The sequence below is a fragment of the Mustela nivalis genome, assembly GCF_964662115.1.
Source record: "Mustela nivalis genome assembly, chromosome: 7".
NCBI lineage: Eukaryota > Metazoa > Chordata > Mammalia > Carnivora > Mustelidae > Mustela > Mustela nivalis.
This window is the reverse complement of record NC_139026.1, coordinates 69098992-69118340: the sequence shown is the minus strand read 5'-3', so window position 1 is coordinate 69118340 and position 19349 is coordinate 69098992. Positions and strand designations below refer to the sequence as shown.

At 42.4% G+C, this 19349-nt stretch overlaps 2 protein-coding genes across 15 annotated transcripts in view; one reads left to right on the top strand and one right to left on the bottom strand.

The window, feature by feature from the left end:
- Positions 1–19349, top strand: part of LOC309868543 (liprin-beta-1) — a 177295-nt gene that overhangs the window by 79253 nt on the left and 78693 nt on the right. For 4 of the 13 annotated variants that reach the window (XM_082738496.1, XM_082738492.1, XM_082738488.1 and 1 more), the window contains one exon: positions 1933–1962. The exons of 8 other annotated variants lie outside the window; for them this stretch is intronic. Coding sequence is in view for 1 of the 5 variants with exons in the window: in XM_082738491.1 (XP_082594617.1) it covers positions 6677–6828 (152 nt within the window). In the remaining 4 variants the exon portion in view is untranslated. Of the gene's footprint in view, positions 1–1932; positions 1963–6227; positions 6829–19349 lie in introns of those variants that run through there. One more of the 13 variants, XM_082738491.1, reaches the window with a different exon arrangement.
- On the bottom strand, positions 1210–6611 carry LOC309868562 (uncharacterized protein C12orf71 homolog). Of its 2 annotated transcripts, none has more exons than XM_082738561.1 (3): positions 6589–6611; positions 4732–5419; positions 1210–4138 (listed from the first exon to the last, which is right to left on the bottom strand). In XM_082738561.1, exons 2-3 carry the CDS (start codon positions 5374–5376, stop codon positions 3824–3826), a joined length of 960 nt encoding a protein of 319 aa, XP_082594687.1. In that variant the 5' UTR covers positions 5377–5419; positions 6589–6611; the 3' UTR covers positions 1210–3823. The 2 variants fall into 2 exon arrangements, with proteins under 2 accessions (XP_082594687.1, XP_082594686.1); XM_082738560.1 differs by lacking the exon at positions 6589–6611 and adding an exon at positions 5882–6011.

Below are 19349 nucleotides of genomic sequence, written 5' to 3'. Positions count from 1 at the left end.
CTCTCAGTCCTTTTGATGTATAATGGGCCTCCTCTAACCCCAGCCCCATGTGTGTGACAAAAAGTGGAGAACCGGGTTGTAGTTTAACATGTAGCTAATAGCGTCATAGCATATTTGACACCATAATGAAGAGGAGATAATGAAATATTTCCTGTTTTTAAGCACTTTGACTTGCTTTCTGAGATGTAGCATGATAACCCCAATGAATATTTCAAATTCTAATTCTTACAAAGAACATTTGTTGTAAAGGCCTGTAAAATACATTGTTTGAATTTTAGAGATAAACCTCATACCTGTCAAGCAGGTTTATATAACACTGAAAAGTAAGCACAAATATGTAAGCAAGTCTGAAGAAAATGATTTTGTTTTGCTGGTACGGCGCACATACTTTTTTCTCTCATTGGGATCCTACTGAGTAAAAAATTGACATGGGGTGGGCAATAAAATTTACGTTAGTCTCTCCAATTCTGTGTGTGGAGAAAGCTGAATGCTCTCTATGTATGCTTGGTAAGTTTTCACCACAGTCTGGCCCATTATGACATTATTGATTGTAGAATATGAGTATCTAAGGTAACACTTGTCTAGTGCAACTAGCTGAACTTTGTGGGTTTCAAGGTTGAGTGGTTCACTTGAAGGAGTTGTTTTAGTTTTGGATATTATGATAATGGGAATCCCAAAATGTTTTGGTTATTTTGGTTAGCGTGTGTCTGGCAAGTGCGGTCATTCGAAGCTTAAGATCACAGCAAAGGTAGGACCTTCCAGGGACCACTTCCATTTTGCTCTCAGTCCTTTTGATGTATAATGGGCCTCCTCTAACCCCAGCCCCATGTGTGTGACAAAAAGTGGAGAACCGGGTTGTAGTTTAACATGTAGCTAATAGCGTCATAGCATATTTGACACCATAATGAAGAGGAGATAATGAAATATTTCCTGTTTTTAAGCACTTTGACTTGCTTTCTGAGATGTAGCATGATAACCCCAATGAATATTTCTAATTCTAATTCTCACAAAGAACATTTGTTGTAAAGGCCTGTAAAATACATTGTTTGAATTTTAGAGATAAACCTCATACCTGTCAAGCAGGTTTATATAACACTGAAAAGTAAGCACAAATATGTAAGCCATCTTGCTAATGAACAGGGCCTCTCATTCACCGGGAGCTGTCTTTCCAAGTAGCTCATTTCAGTTGAGTTTTTCTTAGAGCTTGACTTAATTACTAGAGAAAGAGTTAAAATAACAGAGTTCTGGTTACTAGTGCCGTGAAAATAGGAGATGTCATCTTTTAGACAGATCATCCTTTTAGCCTAAAGCAACACTAAGGCTTCTTGTATATTTGTTGAATGGACATTCCAGATTAGTCTGTAACCTCCCCTGGGGTTAGGTTTCTCAGTCTGTGGGTCACCACCTCTCTTGACCTTCCATGGATTTCTTTTCACTTCCTGTCTGTCCCCTTTCCATCCCCAGACCTGCTCTTAACTCTGTTCGCCCTAACTTTTAACATAAAGAATAGCAACTCTAAGCTGTTGTATTTCACTTAAAAAAAAAAACTATATAGGAAAAAGTTGAAAGAAATAAGATATATTCAAATCATTTAAAAAGTTTTATAGAGATACACGGCTCTGTACTAGACACTGTGTTAGGATCCTCCAATAAAAAGGAACTAAAAGTCAGTAGGTCAAGTAGTTATGTAAGGAGAGCTGAAAAGTACAAGTCACCGGGGGGCGGGGGTGGCAGGATGGGGGCCTGGGGGACGGCTTGGAAGGATGTGGTCAGCTTAAGCCAGAAGGATCATTGTGGGCCTCATAGTAACTCGAGAGTTTGGAGTCTTTAAGGACGAATTCCCCAGGCAGTGGGTGGACTCGAAAAGGCAGTGGGGGGGAATTCTTCAGGAATGGAGAAAGTAATTCCTGTGTTTTGTGTGTTGGCCTTTAGGAAAAACACGAGTCTCCTTTGCGGAATGTGGTGAGTATGGATTGAAAGAAGATCTGGAAAGGGCAAGGCTTTGTGATTGCTGCTAGATGCGATGGCTATGGTACAGTTGGGGAAGGAGGGGCCTGGGCTGGATCTGGAAAGAAGGGACCAAAACTCCTGAACAGGTGCGGTAATGGGACTCAAAGTCCTTGCCAAGTCAGAGAGAGGTGAAGGTGGGGGAGGGTGTTGGAGGGAGCCAGTCAAAGGGAAATGCTCTCAGAGAGTTGGATAAAGTGAGGAGTCTGCCTGTGAAGAAGCTCAGGATGTGACCGTGAGTGTATTGCTAAGAAAGCCCTGTTGTTTGAGGTCTTCCCTCCCATCGTACTGTCTGTTATTCTTTGGGCAATATCATCCCCACTGTGTCTCACATGTAACCAGTCATGTAACCAGGACTGCACACACGCACATGTAACCAGGACTGCACACTTAATGCCACACCAGTTTATCCAGCAGCTTCAAGTCCTCCACCTTAAACTAACTTAAGCAACCTCAGACAGGAAACTTTTAACAATTCACTTCCTCATGTTGAATTATTTTTTAGGAATCAGTATGTACCTCATACAAACTTATCACCTGTAACCTGTTCTGGTTGAATGTTTACATGGCTTTCTTTCTTGATCAATGAGCCACCTGAGCCCCAAGGATTGAGTGTCTGTTTTTGTAATTTAGAAGAGTATCTGGCACTTCTTTGTGCTAAATATTTGTGGAAGGAAGGAAGAGAAGAAAGGAGAAAAGGGAATTGAAGTTGAGGAAAGGGAGGAATTTGAGACCAAAGACTCCGATGCTTTAGGCACCTGAACTCTGCAGGTCAAAAGCTGAAGGAAGGCTCTTGGGTAAGCCTGTGGGTGGTTACGGAGGATGGTAGTGGTTGTGGGGAGGGGAGTTGATATCAGTAAGAGGAAGAGGTCAGGGCGAAAGGGTGAGAGGTGAGTACATTCTTCCTTAAAGAAGCTGAAATTTAGAGGGAAGTTTGCCATTTGTAAAGGAATTTCAGAAGACCTGGTGGGGAACGGACTGGGAGAGGACTTGCTTGAGTCAAGATCTGCAGAAACCTGTAACTTTGGGTCAATATTGCTTCTGTGGGGGAAATACTTCAATGTGAATTACTCTTAAACTCTCCCTCTGGGATGTCCCTTGGATCTGGTTTTCTGGGGAGATCCTCCCTAGAAGCCATAGCAGCAGCAACAATGAAATTATCATTATCTTGTTCATTCTCCAACAATCCTGTGAGGTTCGTATTATGATCTTCCCCATCTTCTGAACGAGGAGGCTTAAACTTGGAGTGGTTAAGTTGCATTCCTAATCCTCACATTCCTCCCGAGTGAGCCACTCATTCTAGCCACTGCAGCACTCACTAGAACCAGTCAGGTCTCCTGGGAACATCAGATCTACCGTCTGAACTCCTGAAACGCTACCAACTGAAATCTGCTTCCTGAGTGACTCAGTATCTCGGCCACTTGGTCGAGCCATAGAAGTTCAACCAAAACCACACTACCATCTTGGGAATCTGTTGGGTTATACTACTGCCTTCTGACAATGGGCATTTGGGTTAATATTAAGATGTATTAAGATGTAATATTAAGATGTATTAATATTAAGATGAAAATGTATAAAAATAGAGTAAAATACAGTAAGAAGGGAGGAGGAGGAGGAGACCAAGAATGCCTTCAAATTAGGAACGCTAATACTGCTTAAAATTCGCAGAGAATATATTTCAGACTTCCAGACAACATACAAACTTTCAGCCCGAGTCAAGATGGTGGGCTGGAAGAGGAAGACATGACTAATATAAGAGTATGTGTTATATTTATTAGAAAACAATTAACTCATGGAGATTGTAGAATGGGGGCTGTCAAATGGTTAAAAAATCTGGCGATAGAGGGTGTCCTAATTTGAGGGAGTCTTGAGGTTGGATTCTCTTGCTTCTGTGAGAGAGTCTTTTCTTTCGTGCCAACTTATGAGGGCTCTCAGTGGCCTCCTTGCGGTGTGGTCTCCTGAGAAGTGAGGAGAGGACTTGCTGCCTTAGCCAGCGGAGGACCCACCTGAAGTTCACACAGGAGAGGGCCCATGTCTTGGAATGAGTGTCCTCCTTCTCCGGCTGACCTGATGAGACTGAGGAGGTCTCTACAGTGCTTGTCATTTGGTTGGCAGTTGACTGGTTTATCATCTGCCAAGAAAATGAAGGAGTTAAATATGCAAATCCTGGATAACAATCTGGCTAATATTTACCACTTATAGAGTTCAAATCCTTCTATCAAAAATAATCCAACTGTAGGGGTGCCTGGGTGGCTCAGTGGGTTAAGGCCTCTGTCTTCTGCTTAGGTTATGATCCCGGGGTCCTGGGATCAAGCCTTGCATCAGGCTCTCTGCTCAGCAGGGAGCCTGTTTCTTCCTCTCTCTCTGCCTCCTCTCTGCCTACTTGTGATCTCTGTCTGTCAAATAAATTAAAAATCTTTAAAAAAAAATCCAACTGTAAATGCAAAATTTTAATACTTCAACACACATGGGGCGGGCGCAGTATCATAACTTTTCTTAACTTCCCTATCCTCTCTTCTCCTTCAGTGCTCCTCAGTATTTTCCCTTCAGCTCCACCCTGACCCCTTTCCTTCCTTTTTCCCTCACTCTCCTGCCACGTCAGGCGCTTAGGGAGGCTGACCTTGGTTTAAAGCAGGGAATAATGCTCCATGCATCATTTCAAACTGCCCCCCCCCACCAACCAGGTCCATCTCCTTTTTGCCTGTGAGGCATCTCTCTGCTCACCTCAGCAAGTTCATGTTCCCGAAGTCTTGGTGGAATCTGTGGAAACTGAATGATGCCTTCATGCTGGCAGGCGTAGGAGAAGTCCTGACAAGTATCATGTTCTTGATGACTGACCTGAGCTATGTCTAGAGGGGAGCTGCCAAACAACTGGGAATCTTCCTCCTGGGCAGATCCAGGGAATGCAGAGTCATCATCTTTGTCATCTTTCTGATTTTCTAGAAATGTCTCAAGCTTTTGTACAAGACTGTCTAGCTTACTGATAGTCAGTTTTCTGTTCTCTTCAGGGTACTTGTTGATCCACTGATTGCTTCCAGTTAGGTCCCAACTAGCTACGGAGCCTGAATTGTTTGAGCCCACATCAACATCCCAGGCCAGGGTGATGCTGAGTTTGCAGAACTGCTTTGGGTCGTCCCGAATCTGGTCTTGTCTCCTCAGGAGTCTGCCTGTACTCTCTGTCCTCCATGTCCCTTGGATAGGAGGGACAAGGATTGGAAGACTCTTGGGAGACTTGTCTTCCCAGGAGATGGTGTTTTCGTAGGAGAAGGTGTCCTCGGAGGGGAAATAACCCACGGAGAGACTCAGGTTTGATTGCGAGCTGCAGTCTGTGCTGTCTGATCGGTCGCTGCTGCAGGTTGTGTGCGCCATGGAGTTCAGGGACTCATTCTCAGGTTTCCCTCAACTCAGGAATCTTCAAAAGAAAGAAAAAACTTGGTGGGATTGGGGAGAAGAAGGAAGTCACAGTATTTAAGCAGTAATGTTATTCATTCCTTTTTCGGTTTGTTACTATGCCATTCTGGTAGTTCATCCAATTTTTGTATTCCTTAAGGAAGGACAAAAAAAGCTACCCCCTCCCTTGAAAAAATGCCTTTCTTTGTGTGACAACCCTCTCAGCTAATCCTCTCCACCTGCTACTGCCTGTCTTCTGTCTTGCTGCAGTTGAAACAACTTGCGTTGCAAAAGAAAAAAATGATCATCGTTTAAAATTTGAAAAATGCAGAAAAGTATGAAGGCGAAATTAAATACGCTTATGATCGTACTGTCCAGAGATATGGATAACCATCCCTGGAAAGATTTTGGTGGATTTCCTTTTCTTTTTCTTTATAAGTACATATGTGTGTACCTGTGTATTTCTACATATACATACACATACCTGCATATGTGTGGGTGTCACATCAGCTGTTGATCACTCTCTTTTATGGCATACCCTACAGTAAACCTGTACATGGCTATTTTGTCATTTTTAATGACTTTCTGATTGATGACCATTAAGTGGTTGTTACTGTTTTTTTTTTTTTTAAAGATTTTATTTATTTATTTGACAGAGAGAAATCACAAGTAGGCAGAGAGGCAGGCAGAGAGAGAGAGAGGAGGAAGCAGGCTCCCTGCTGAGCAGAGAGCCCGATGCGGGGTCCTATCCCAGGACCCTGAGATCCCAGGACCTGAGCCGAAGGCAGCGGCTTAACCACTGAGCCACCCAGGCGCCCCGGTTGTTACTGTTTTAATAAGTCTTGAATAAACCCCCTTATCAATAAATCCTTGTGTCTCCCTCTATATATATATCTGTGGATTTGATGGATCAAAGATCACAGATAAATTGGAGTTGGTATCAAATTGCTTTCCAGAAAGGTTATAGCCATTTAGATACCCATCCTCCCACCATCTGTTGGCATTTTTTAGTGCAGCTTTTTCTGTGATGCCCCAGTAGGTGTGTGGGGGTGGAAGAAATACACACACACACACACACACACACACACACACAGTCACGCCCTGCTCTGGCAGCTGCCCACATGAAAAAGGCGCTGCCAGCTCCTGGGCCATAAACTGGGGATGTTAGAAATCCTTCAGATCCTGACTCACAGTGACTAGAAGTCCAACTGCCAGAGGTCTCTGTTCTGGGACTGTTGGTTACTATGGCAACACAAGGACCCAAGTTGGAGTCAGAAATATGGGAAGAGAAAAAAAAAGTGATAGAAAGCCCCAAGAGCTATCCTTTTGCCTCCCCCCGATGCTGTGCTCATCCTGTCTGGGTCTGAAGAGGATCCCCCCTGAGGGTGGAAGAGCAAATGCAATGGCGGTTCCTTCCCTCCTGTCACGTGGGTATGGAAGATGGCTCCTGCCTTAAGGGAGTGTAGAGCTTATTTGGTGAGACAGACGTAAACAGTTTGTTATAGGACAGAACGGTAAGTGTAACAGCAGGACTTAAAAAATAATGTGGGAGAACGAAAGGAGGTACCTCAGGCAGCCACGGTGAGACTGGGGTGGAGATATCAGGAAAGGCCTCCTGAAGGAGATTACGTCCGATCTGAGTATGTATGAGAAAGTAGAAGTTAGTGAAGTAAAAAGGCTCAGGAGGAAGCATCTGGGTGGTTCATTTGGTTAAGCATCTGACTGTCTTGATTTTTGGCTCAGGTTGTAAAATCAAGCCCTGTGTAGGGCTCTGCGCTGTGTGTGTGGAGCCTGCTTAAGATTCTCTGTCTCCCCCTCCCCACTCCCCCTGCTTGTGCTCTTTCTCTCACTTTCTTAAAAAGGTGATAGAAGGGTTGGGGGAGAGGTCCTTTCCAACAGAGGGGACAGCCTGAGCAAGGACACCCAGGTGAAAAACAGCTGATTGTGTGGGGAGATCAAGCTTGATGAGGTAAATTGGGATCAGGGAGATCATGAAAGGGTTTCCACTCCTGTTAGGGAGCTTTGACTTTTATCTTGTAAGACTGTACTCAAGATAGTGGTATTCATTTATAAGGCAGTCTTCCAGGCAATTCAAAATATATTGAAATACTTGGCACGATTAAAACAAAACTTAACAATGGACTTGGCAGCGTGGATGTTATTGGTGGACTTCTATGAGAATGGAATCGGTAGGTTTGCGTGGGGTTGAGAAATGAATGAGAGGAAAGGAAGTGAGAGCAGTGAATATAGACTATACTTTAGAAATATCTGAATAAGAAAGTAAGAGGAGGAAACTGAGTCAAGGTTAGTTTCTGCACCAAATCCCCAAATAATAAAGGAGCAAGGAATCAGTACGGGGGGGAGAGTTTCAAAGTATGAGATTGGCTGCTGCTTTTGAAGAGGATAAGGGTGGGACTCCTGGCATGGTTAGAGGGACAGGCTTGTTATACCCTGATACTGGAAGGAAGAAAGTGAAGATGGATATAGAGAAATTTGTAAGAATGCAGTGCTGAGGACCTCCCTTTTCTTCTTCAAGTTTCCCAGCTAGGCTTTTGTCTTATTGCAAGGGCAAGCCTGCATTTTACACCAATTCTGTTAACTGAATCTTTGTCCAGTTCTGTTAAGTGCCTCCAGTAACATAAGATGTCTTGGTTCTTCTAGAACCAAGCCCTCCCACTTCCCAGACTGCTCTTCCCTTAACCACTGTTGTGAACCCTTCCCTTTCTAATGGAATCATGAAATTATTTGGGAATTGGTCAGATCATAGCCCCACAGTGATCCAATCTGGTCACTCTGCCTTCACTGCTGTATTGTTCTCAGTGGGTAAACCATAGGTGGAGGTAGTAAATCTTTAATTGTTTCAAAACTCTTGTTTCCAAATGTGCAATTCTGAGGATAAATGTGGGTCATATAGGATCAAGGGCTCTTAGCTGCATAGACCAAACCAAAAAACCTTTTCTATAACAAAGTCATCCTGCAAACTAGCAACCTCCAATCTGGTGTAAACTGTGAGGCTGTACAATTCTGCTTTTTGGTCAGTTCAGTGATTTCCAGGAAAGGACTAGGGCACCTACTCAGTTTCTTAGAGATAAAGCCCATGTGTAGTTTGAACAAGTATATTCTTAAAATAACATTGCTTAGATTTGCTTTTGGTCCATTTTGTAAAAATGTCAAGTTTTAAATAGCATTAAGAGAAACCATAAGGTTTTTATATTTATCAAAAAGAGGCATGAATTTAAACACACACACGCTAGAAAAAAGCCAAAAAATACAAGTCTACTTAAAAGAACCTCAACTCATTGGAATCTATCCATTACTTAAGATCCTTTCTAAATATTTTTCTTCTTTATTTCCATTTAACAAGATTACATTTTTAAAAAAGATTTTATTTATTAGAGAGTGAGAGAGAGCTTGTGTGCATGCTTATGAGCAGGGGAAGGGTCAGAGGGAGAAGCAGACTCCCCGCAAAACAGGAAACCTGACTCAGGGGCTCTGGGGGCTCAATACCAGGACCACGAGATCACCATCTGGGTCTAAGGCAGACGCTCAACCCACTGAGCCACCCAAGTGCCCCTGATGAGATTACATTTAAAGCCTGCTGTGCTTCAGGTTTTTGACTATTGCTCAGGTTTAAATTTTAGGTTCTGCTAAATAAGAGTTTTTAGGCAATTCTGTTTCAGGTGATGGAGTTGGGGGAAAAAACCATATCTCCTACCCAACAGCTGCAGGTGATCACAACTCCCATGAGTGACTGGGGACCTAGATTAATCCCACTGGGGCGTGGAATCAGGACCTACAGTCTCCCTAGCATTTATTGAGCATTTACTACATGCCAGGTCCTATGGGTGTGGCATAGGCACACAGGCATTTTCTGTGTGTGTGTCTAATCCTCACAGCAAACCAATCGGCTGAGTATTGTTATTTGTTCGTTTTACAGTTGAAGGAACAAAGGCATGAGCAGTTATATAACTTGCTGACATTCCAAGATCATAAACCCTAGAACCTGGATTTGAACATAGGAAGTCTGGGTCTAAAGCCCCTACTCCTACCCTCTCCATGCTCTTGTCTCTCAGGGGCTGACTGCCTCCCTTCTCCCTAGAAGATCCCTAGGAGAGTTGACCCAGCCCAAAAGCAAACCCATGTTCCACTGTTTCTTTGAAAGAAGACACTTTGAGTGGAGCTGTGTGTTCTAAGAGACAGCAGAAGGTGTGTGGTACATGGGAATGGCCCAGAACAGTGGTGTCCACATTTGTGGTGGGCCAAAAGACTTAAAATGGGTGTCCACCTTCCTCTTTGGCATAATGAGACCTAAATCACTCTGCTCTGGCTTTTTATAAAATTCCCTGTGACTGCCTTCCAGAGCACTGGGAACCTAGAAAAGCATTTGTGAGTAGCTTTCTTTCCATGAAGGTGAGGGAAAAGCTGTGGTACCATTACCCATGGAAATGGAACGCTTTGAACTAAATATAAACATTTAAGTTGGAAAAAAATTATTTCCCAGCCTAAACCACCAACATTTAGAGTGATCCTGAAGATAAAAAGTTTCAAATGGGGGAAGCCTCAGAAAAGATTTGAAAGTTTATTTATATACTGTTCTCTCTCTCCATATTTTTATATACAAGTGCAGTTGACATTTGAACAACACATGGCTTAAGGTACTGAGTGCCCCCCGCCACAGGTGAAAATCTGAGCATAACTTCTGACTCCTCAAAACTTAAATACTAATAGCCTTAGGAGCTGTTACATTGTATTGGGAGAAGAAATCCATGTATAAGTTCAAAGCCATGTTGTTCAAGGGTGAGCTGTGTGTGCATAAACATGTATATTTCATTTGACTATACAACTCCAATAGTGAAAGTCTCTGAAACTCACGTTCTCTCTTGTCCCAGAATAATAGGGCATTGTTTGATATATATAGATTTCATTCCACTATCTTATTTCTGAAGAAGCAATGACCTAGAACCTCTTTAGGATGCCATACTGAGCAGTGTAGTTCATTCTAAAAGAGGACTCAGGGGGCGCTTGGGTGGCTCAGTGGTTTAAACCTCTGCCTTCAGCTCAGGTCATGATCTCAGGGTCCTGGGATCAAGCCCCACATCGGGCTTTCTGCTCAGCGGGGAACCTGCTTCCCCCTCTCTCTCTGCCTGCCTTCAGCCTACTTGTGATCTCTCTCTGTCTATCAAATAAATAAATAAATAAATAAATAAAAATCTTTAAAAGAGGACTCAGCTTTCACCTGGAATAAGATATCAGAAATAAGGGATTTTTGGTTCTTATTAGCTTGTGTTAATGATGGTCAAGCTTCTCTTGAGTCACAGTTAATCTGAATATAAGCTGGCTCATCATCACCCTTTCTCTTGAAGTAAAATCATAAGACTTCTGAGATTTTTTGAATTTTTTAATTTTTTAAAAAGATTTTTATTATTTGAGAGCCAGAGGGAGGTGGGGGAGAGAAAGAGCAGACTCCTCACTGAGCAGGGTATCCCAACACGGCTAGATCCCAGGACCGTGGGATCACCACCTGAGCCGAAGGCAGATGCTTAAGTGACTGAGCCACCCAGGCGCTCCGAAAAATTTTTTAAACGATAGTATGTCATGAATTTACAATGGTTTAGGCCTGAAGCTAGTGATAATGATAACTTTAAAAATTGGAACACTTCCTAAAATCCACTTGGCTTGATGGCATTTGGAACCTAAATATGCAGGAAGTTTTAATTTGGAAGTTAAGCTACTGTTAGGGTTAATTTTGTATATTGTCTTCACTGAACCACAGGGTACCCAGATATTTGATTAAATATTTTTCTGGGCCTGTTTGTGGAGGTGTTTCTAGATGAGACTAACATCTGAATGGGTAGACTGGGGAAGGCAGGTAGCTTTCCCCAGTGTGGGTAGTCTTCACCCCACTCTTTTAAAGTCCTAACTAGAACAAAAAACTGAGTAAGGAAGAATTTGTTGTGACCGTCTTGAGTGAGGACATTGGTCTTCCCTTGCCCTTGGACTCAGACTGGAATTGATTCTCTCAGTTCCCCTGGTGTTCTCAGGCCTCTGGCCTTGGACTGAAACTATGCCACTGGCTCCCCAGCTTTCAGGTGGTAGATCTTGGGCTTTTCAGTCTCCATAAATGCATAAGCCAATTCCTGATAATAAACGTGTGTGTGTGTTGTGTGTGTGTACACATACACATATACATATATTTACTGTTGGTTCTGTTTTTCTGGAGAACCCAGTCTAACATAGCTGCTTGTTTTTTATCTTTTGAAATTATGAACTATTTTAACAATACAAAAGTTATCACAAACATTGTCATATGATGCACTAGGTACTCAGCGTCATTTCTGTGGTAGTCCTGCCCATAATCCATAATCACAGCCTGAGAATGAGACAGTGTCAGCCAAACCCCTGTTGTGAACCATTCAACGAAATAACTGACAAGTGTCAAGGTCATAAAAGGCAAGGAAAGGCTGGCTGCAAAGCTGTCAAAGACTACAGAACACGGAGGGGGGGCATCTGGGTGGTACAGTTGGTTAAGGGTCTGACTCCTGGTTTCAGCTCAGGTCCTGATCTCAGGTTGTGAGGTCCAACCACCTGGAGACCCATGGGCTCTGCACTCAGTGGGGAATCTGCTTGAGATTCTGTCTCTCTCTCCCTCTGCCTCTCTCCACTCCAAAGTAAAGAAATACATTTTTTTTTAAAGTACTGAGGGATTCTGGGTAGGATCCAAGAATAGGTAAAGAACAGTAATGGAAAAAGTAGAGTGATTTCAACATGTTCCTTATTTTAATTAATAGTTTTACAATAGTATTATATCGAAGTTCATTTCCTGATCTCAAGATGTTGATATTAGAGGGAGTGGGTGGAGGAATGTGTGGATACTGTGTTTACAACTTCTCTCTAAGTGTAAAATACGGTCAAAAAGAAACATTTTTTAAGAGAATACATAAAAATATAGTAAATAATGTAAGAAACACCTATATACTTAAAACTCATTTTGGTTAAGTCTTAACAGTTTGCCATGTTTAATTTTTTAATTTATTTTATAATTTTATATATTCGAGAGAGAGAGAGAGAGAGAGTACAAGCTGGGGGAGAGACAGAGAGGGAGAAGCAGGCTCCCCGCTGAGCAGGGAGCCCAACGCGGGGCTCAATCCCAAGACTCTGGTATCATGACCTGAGCCGAAGGCAGATGTTTAATAGACTGAGCCACCCAGGCACCCCTAATTTTTTAAAAAGAAACAAAACATTTTAGATAAAACTTAAAACCCGTTGTATTCCTCCTTTTCTCTCCTACCCCACTTCTCCCGTGGTCACTCTCTTCAATTTGATGTTTATTTACCTTAGACATCTTTTACTATCAACTTTACATGTTAAATATGTTGCTTAATTTTTGGAGACAGAAACCATTGTAAGTATGAATTTAATTTCAATACTACTGAACTGTACACTAAAACATGGTTAAGATGGTAAATTTTATGATGTGTGTATTTTAACACCGACACAGACACACACACACACACACACATATGTTGGGGGGGGACCCAGTGTAAGTAGACTATAAGAGATGTTCTTTAGAAAATGGTAAGTCCCCTTATTCCTATAGCTTGTTTTGTTTTATAAGAATTATTGTGACAAGGGCATCCTTCTTCCAAATCAAATTCTTAGCTGAAATATTTAGTGTCTGTTTTTGGGGGATGGGGAGTGGACACCGTACAGTTTCCTATGCTGTAGTTATAGGTTTATTCCCAAACAGACAAGACCTTATCGAAGCTCATGGACCTCATTAAAGGAGAATGGTGTTTTGGTGTAAAGCAAAGTTAAATATTATGAAGCCTTTACCTATGCTATATACTCTGCTAGGGCTTTCACAGGCTTGTTCATTTAATTTCCATGACAGCTGCCCAAGTTGTGTATTTTTATCCCAATCTTAACTTCTGGTGCAGTTCAGATTACCCAGATCCGCCTTCAGAGTCCAGAGGTCCTCTGGAGGTGGGCTGCTGAGAACTAGCCTCAGCCGGTCATACACCGTGGGCTGATACAGCTAGTGGACAATCGCAGTAGATGAGAGCTGTAGGTCTCCCATGTGCAAGCATTTAATAGCAAGCAGGCACAAAATCTGTGCCCAGCCCTCCTTCGTAAGCTCCATAACTATGCCATCCGACAGAGTAGCTACCAGGCACAGGCAGCCATTCAAATTCAAATTAAATTAATAATTTGGTTCTTTGGTCACACCAGCCAAATTTCCAGTGCTCTGTGACTGCCTGTACCTAGTGGCTAGCTTATCACAGGGCAGACAAACATTTCTGGCATTGCAGCAGAGTTCTGTTGGACAGAGCTGCCCTGGAAGGTCTTTAACGCTGTGTCCTTTGTGTATTTGAGTAGCACTCTGAACAAAACGTTTCATTAGAGGCAGATGGGACCATAGCCTAGAATCAGGATTTTACTTTTCTGTCAGGATCAGGTAAGAATATTTTTTTCCAGAGCATCTAGAAAGACGACTGGTGGCAGTCTTCAGCAAGGGCACCATTTTGAAAGGTTTGGACAGCTGGGTTGGATAGGTTCTTATGCCCACTTCAGCATAAACAGAATATATCTGTACGATACTTACAGGCCACAATGAACACCATTTCATTGATGAAAACTCATTTGTGGCCGCCATTATACTAAGCAGCAACCCTCTGGTGTTCAGCAGATAATTGGCTTTATTTTCTGTTTACACGAGCTTTTTTTTTCTTTTTTTCTTTCTTTCTTTTTTTTTTTTTTTAAAGAAAGGTAGAGAGGTGGAGATGTTGGGGGAGGAGCAGAAGGAGAGAGATTCCTAAACAAGCTCCACACCCAGTGCAGAGCCCAACACGGGGCTCGATCTCAAGACACTGAGATCATGACCTGAGCCAACCAAAATCAAGAGTTGGATGCTTAACCGACTGAGCAACCCAGACACCTCTACATGAGCTTTTGATTAGTCATTCAAATGCTAACTGCCCCAGAGTATAGGTTAAAAATAATAATCCCTTTTGTGTCACAAGTGCCTAGGTTGAAGTATTTTTAAAAATAGCAGGCACCGTAACAGCCTGCTGTTCTGTCATTCAGTCCTTCCAACAGCCCTTCTCATACACATTGCTGATATTAACATCATTTGGGGCTGGCTTTAATTCCCCAGGGGCCCGTGGCCAGACTTTTGCATGATGGAGACAGTTGCTTCTTTATTTAAGTGAGAACTAAATGAGCATTATTTATGCAGTTACCAGACATGCATATAGCTTGTCTTGTTTTATCTCCTAATGTCGGGTCTTATACCTATTTTAGGCCAAGACTGGTAGTGCCTTACACAACACCAAATGTGGGGAATCCACAGTCTTCTCCTAGCTCTCTGTTAAAATACTCCCTCTACTCTTCTGTTTTTATCAATTTAACAACTAGGTGCCTACCAATTGAGTGCCTGTCCAATTCCAGGTCACTTCTAGCAACAGCAAATCCATTTTTAACTTGGCTCTGCATTATCTACAAAATAGAGATAATACTTTTCTTGTAGAGTTTTGGTAATGATTAGAGATTATATATGTGGAATGCATGGTAAATGGTTTATTTTTATTTCATAGTTAAGGAAATTGAAACTACTTCCTGTTTCATTGGCACTGCTTCTCTGGAGAAAACGTTTTTATTTTAAAATTTCAAACATAGGGGGCACCTGGGTGGCTCAGTGGGTTAAGCCTACATCTTTTCGGCTGAGGTCATGGTCTCGGAGTCCTAAGATGGAACCCAAGATCGGGCACTTTGTTTGGCAGGGAGCCTGCTTCCCCCTCCACCCGCCCCGCCTCTCAGCCTACTTATAATCTCTCTGTCAAATAAAAATCTTTAAAAAAAATTTTTTTTTCAAATGTAGGGGTGACACAGTTGATTAAGCGTCCAAGTCTTGGTTTTGGCTCAGGTCATAGTCTTAGGATTGTGGAGACTGGGCCCCAAGTCTGGTGCCCCTTGCTCAGCGAGGAGTGTGCTTGTCCCTCTCCCTCCCCTTCTGTGCCTACCCTCACTGCTCATGGGTGCTCTCTCTCTAAAATAAAATCTGTAGAAAGAAATTCAAGCATAAACTTATTTCCAGCTCTGATTGTGTATCAGAATCATGTGTGCACTTAGTGATTATACTGGTGTTTGTATGATTATCTGACCATCTCCTTCCCCTAGGCTGGATCCCCGCAAGAGAAAGGTGGAGCCTTGTGGTTGTCAAGCAGTGTCTCTGTCTCCCAGCTTGGTGCCTGGTCTGTGAGCCTCTCCAGGATTCTGACGGTCCTAAGGGACCACCACAGTTCTCATCCTTTCTGTGTTTCATGTGGGCACTGCACTGGAAGCTTTCCATTTCTAGTCCATTTTCCAGTCAGGGTGGAAATGCGTGGAAGGGATCCTTTCAGGGCTCAGCAGAGATCTTGCAAAATGAATCCCAACCAATCTGGACATTTAGTTTTTGCTTTGCCATTAATCTGAATTGGCAGTTGGTTCTCTTGGTGGAGAGAGTTTTTCACAAGAAATCTATGGGGTGGAGGATGGGGAGAATGTAGACTCTGCAGGTGCTTTTAGTTATCTCAGAGGAAACAAGAAACTTCAGAGCCTAGTTGGCATTTTACTGCAGTTCCCTAAAAGACTTGTAATAAAATGCTCAAAATGCAAAGATTTTGTTCTGGTTCTCTGGGGTGTTGCAAAGGGAGGGGGCGGGGGACAGTCCAAATGAGGTATAGAAATCTAGGAATTGTGCTCAAGGTTGATAATCCAGAAGAACCCCAAGAGATCAGAGGTAGACTAGCATGCAGCTCCCAAACTCACCCGATGGGAGAAAATATGCATAGGAGGTAGCCTACACTATTTTCCTTAAGTTCTGGGAAATCAGAAAGATGGTATGTTGTAACTGAAGAATGAATAAAGAGTACATGTGGATAGAAGCGGAAGATGTGAATACCTATTATAAACAATGATTAACTTCATTTTAATTAGAAGGGAATTAGAAGAAAAGCAGAATGTGAATAGGTGAGCCTAGGGTGAGGGCTGGGGAGAGATACAGCTTGGATGTCCTGCTGCCTCTGGCCATTATCATCAGTCATCACAGAGCTCCCACTGCAGGCATTGCCCATGGGCCAGAGCTTCCTGTCCTCGCTCCCCCTCCTACCTGTAAATGTTTTTACATGTCCGTCCAACCTTTTCTTAGCACAGACAAAGCTTTCTCTCCACTTCCCTAAAGCTAAATAAAATTAATCTACAGTAGGTTCCCCACCTCTGGCTCAGATCTCCCTTGGCATCTTTGAGCAGAGCTGTTGTGTTTGCATGGTGGTCTCCATTCCATTATGAACCACTTGTGCGTGCCTCCATTGGAAGGCAGTTGGTTACCCACAATGGTGGTGGTCCTGTCAGCATTGGAACTAGTTAATGAAAATGACATTGGTGGGCGCCTGGGTGGCTCAGTGGGTTAAGCCGCTGCCTTCGGCTCAGGTCATGATCTCAGGGTCCTGGGATCGAGTCCCGCATCGGGCTCTCTGCTCGGCAGGGAGCCTGCTTCCCTTCCTCTCTCTCTACCTGCCTCTCCGTCTACTGGTGATTTCTCTCTGTCAAATAAATAAATAAAATCTTTTAAAAAAAAAAAAATGACATTGGTTAATGAAAACTATAAGAAATGATTAGGCAAGGCATTCCCGGATCTTTTAAAGTTAAAAAAGGACTATTTTTAGAATAACACAAGATGACTATGGAAAATTAGAAGATAGAAAACAAAAAGAGGATATATTTTTTAGAGACAACCAAAAGAAAGACTTCAGGATTAGAAATCAGATCAGTGGTTGCCAGGAGCTGGGAGTGGAAAAATGATACCTATTGCAAAGAGAGGGGAGGGAGCTCTTTGGGGGCTGGAAATAATCTCTGAAGCACGGTCTAATAAAAATGTACCTTGAGCCACAAATACAAGTCAGTAACTTTTAATTTTCTATAGTAACTTAATTTTCTAAGAGGCACAGCAAAAAAGAAAAAAGAAACAGGTAAAATTAATTTTACTATGTTAATATTTAACCCACTATATGTAAAGTATAATTTCACTATAAATTAATAAGATCTTTTGCTTTTTTTTTTTTTTAAACCAAGTCTTTGAAGTCTGGTGTGTATTTTATACCTACAGTACCTCTAATTTTAGGGGGAGCCACTCTTCAAGGGTGCGGTAGCCGCATGTGGCAACTTGGATGGGCAACACAGTTCACTGTTTTGGTGGTGGTCACACAACTGTGTACATTCATCAAAAACCATCCAATTGTATGCCTAAAAAGGGGGACTCTTCTGTATATAAATTGTACCTTGATTAAAAAAACAGACATTTTCCTGCTAGGCAGAATGAACCATGCAAGTTCTTTTCATGAGCATCTATTAAAATTACTCTCTTAAAATGAATCTCAGAAATAGAATTTGGCAACTTTTTAAAAAATAAAAGTGAAGAGCATACATCAGAACCACCCAAGGCATGTATTCTCATAGATTTCAGATGAGTGTGTGTATGTGCCAGTTCTTCCATGACAAAGTTTAGAAAGAGTGAAAATTTAATTAGACAGTGCTGCAGTTTTAAAAAACAGATTTGCATGTGTTTGACAAGATCAACATGAGCACAGATTGTTTTGAGAAAGACCCTGGATGCTAATTCTAGGAAAGAGCTTGTTGTTTTCCCTTCTGTTTCATAGCTACTTCTCTTGCAGTAGTATTAAAAACCGCAGTTCTGCTCCTCTTATATAACATGCTTTGTAGTAACTATTTTGACTCTGGATAGCAGGCGTTTTTAGGGTGTGTGTGGGGGTTGGGGTGGAGCTCATGTACCCACTTGAGAGGAGGACGTTGTGGGGCAGTGGGTTGCGGGGGGAGCAAGTTCTATGTTCGTAACTCTAGCCAGGAAATATTTTTGGCTGTGCAACAATGTGTCAGTGGTTATAAATAATTTCATTTGCTATTTGGCAGCTATATTGGTGTTTTCTTTTTACACCTAAAATTCCGTGTTTAAATTTTGTCGAAGCTAATGTAAACATTCACAATTTAGAGTTGAGTAAGTCCAAGAGAAATAGGTGAAAAGGGTATCTTCTAAATGACCATGTAAAGCTCCGATATCTGGTCTGAAAGAGATAAAAGATACAATTCATTAGGTCTGAAAAGCAAATTCTGTACATTTAGGCTGGGGAAGACACTGATAGTATACAGAGAGCACCAAGTGTGATGTTGCTTTAAAATTCTAAAAATCTGCGGAATGCATTTAGGAAGTGGACCATGGGTCAGGAACCAAATAAGCTCTTCTCATTTTGTTTCAATTTAGTTCAGTGTCCTGTGCTCAAGAAGCTGTTAATTTAAGTCTGTAGTTCTCAAGATAGCAGTTCCTCTACAGCAGCACCGAGCAAACTTTGGTGTGTGTTGAAAATGCGTAGCACAGTATATCCTGAAATACTACATTGGAAACTAATGAGGTACTCCACGGTGATTGGCATAACATAATAAAAAAAGAAAAGAAAATGCCTAGCCCTGTGCCCAGAAATTTCTAGTTTAAGAGACTAGAAACGGAGCTCAGTATTGTACTCTTGCATTGTCCTTGCAGTAGACTCCACCTCGAGACACACTGATTTAGACCAGCCGCTAGACTTTCAGTAGGTTTTCTCTGTATATTAGAGACTGGTGACTCCAAGTGAAAGGCAGGTCCCTGCTGGGGACGTGCTGTAGCTCCCAGCACGAGGCAGTGTTCTGGGAGTGCAGCCAGTATGGAATGAAGGAACTCGGAGCAGGAGGGCAGGGCCACCATCAGTTGACTCAATGACACAGGCAGGATTCAGATTGGAGGAGATGAAGCTGGGTGTCCAGACACCTTGAAGGAGATAGCGTGGCAGTCAAATGAGGAATGATGTCACCTGGGGAAGGAGCTTTACCTAGACAGAGACTGCAGTTTTGGAGTTGGGAGGAAA

What these genes read in the sequence shown, in the direction of transcription:
- LOC309868562 (XM_082738561.1), bottom strand. Translation starts at nt 5,376, where the DNA reads ATGGCGCACACAACCTGCAGCAGCGACCGATCAGACAGCACAGACTGC. An exon ending in GGGAACATGAACTTGCTGAG is followed by an intron (nt 4,139 to 4,731) that starts GTGAGCAGAGAG and finishes TTTTCTTGGCAG; the next exon opens with ATGATAAACCAGTCAACTGC.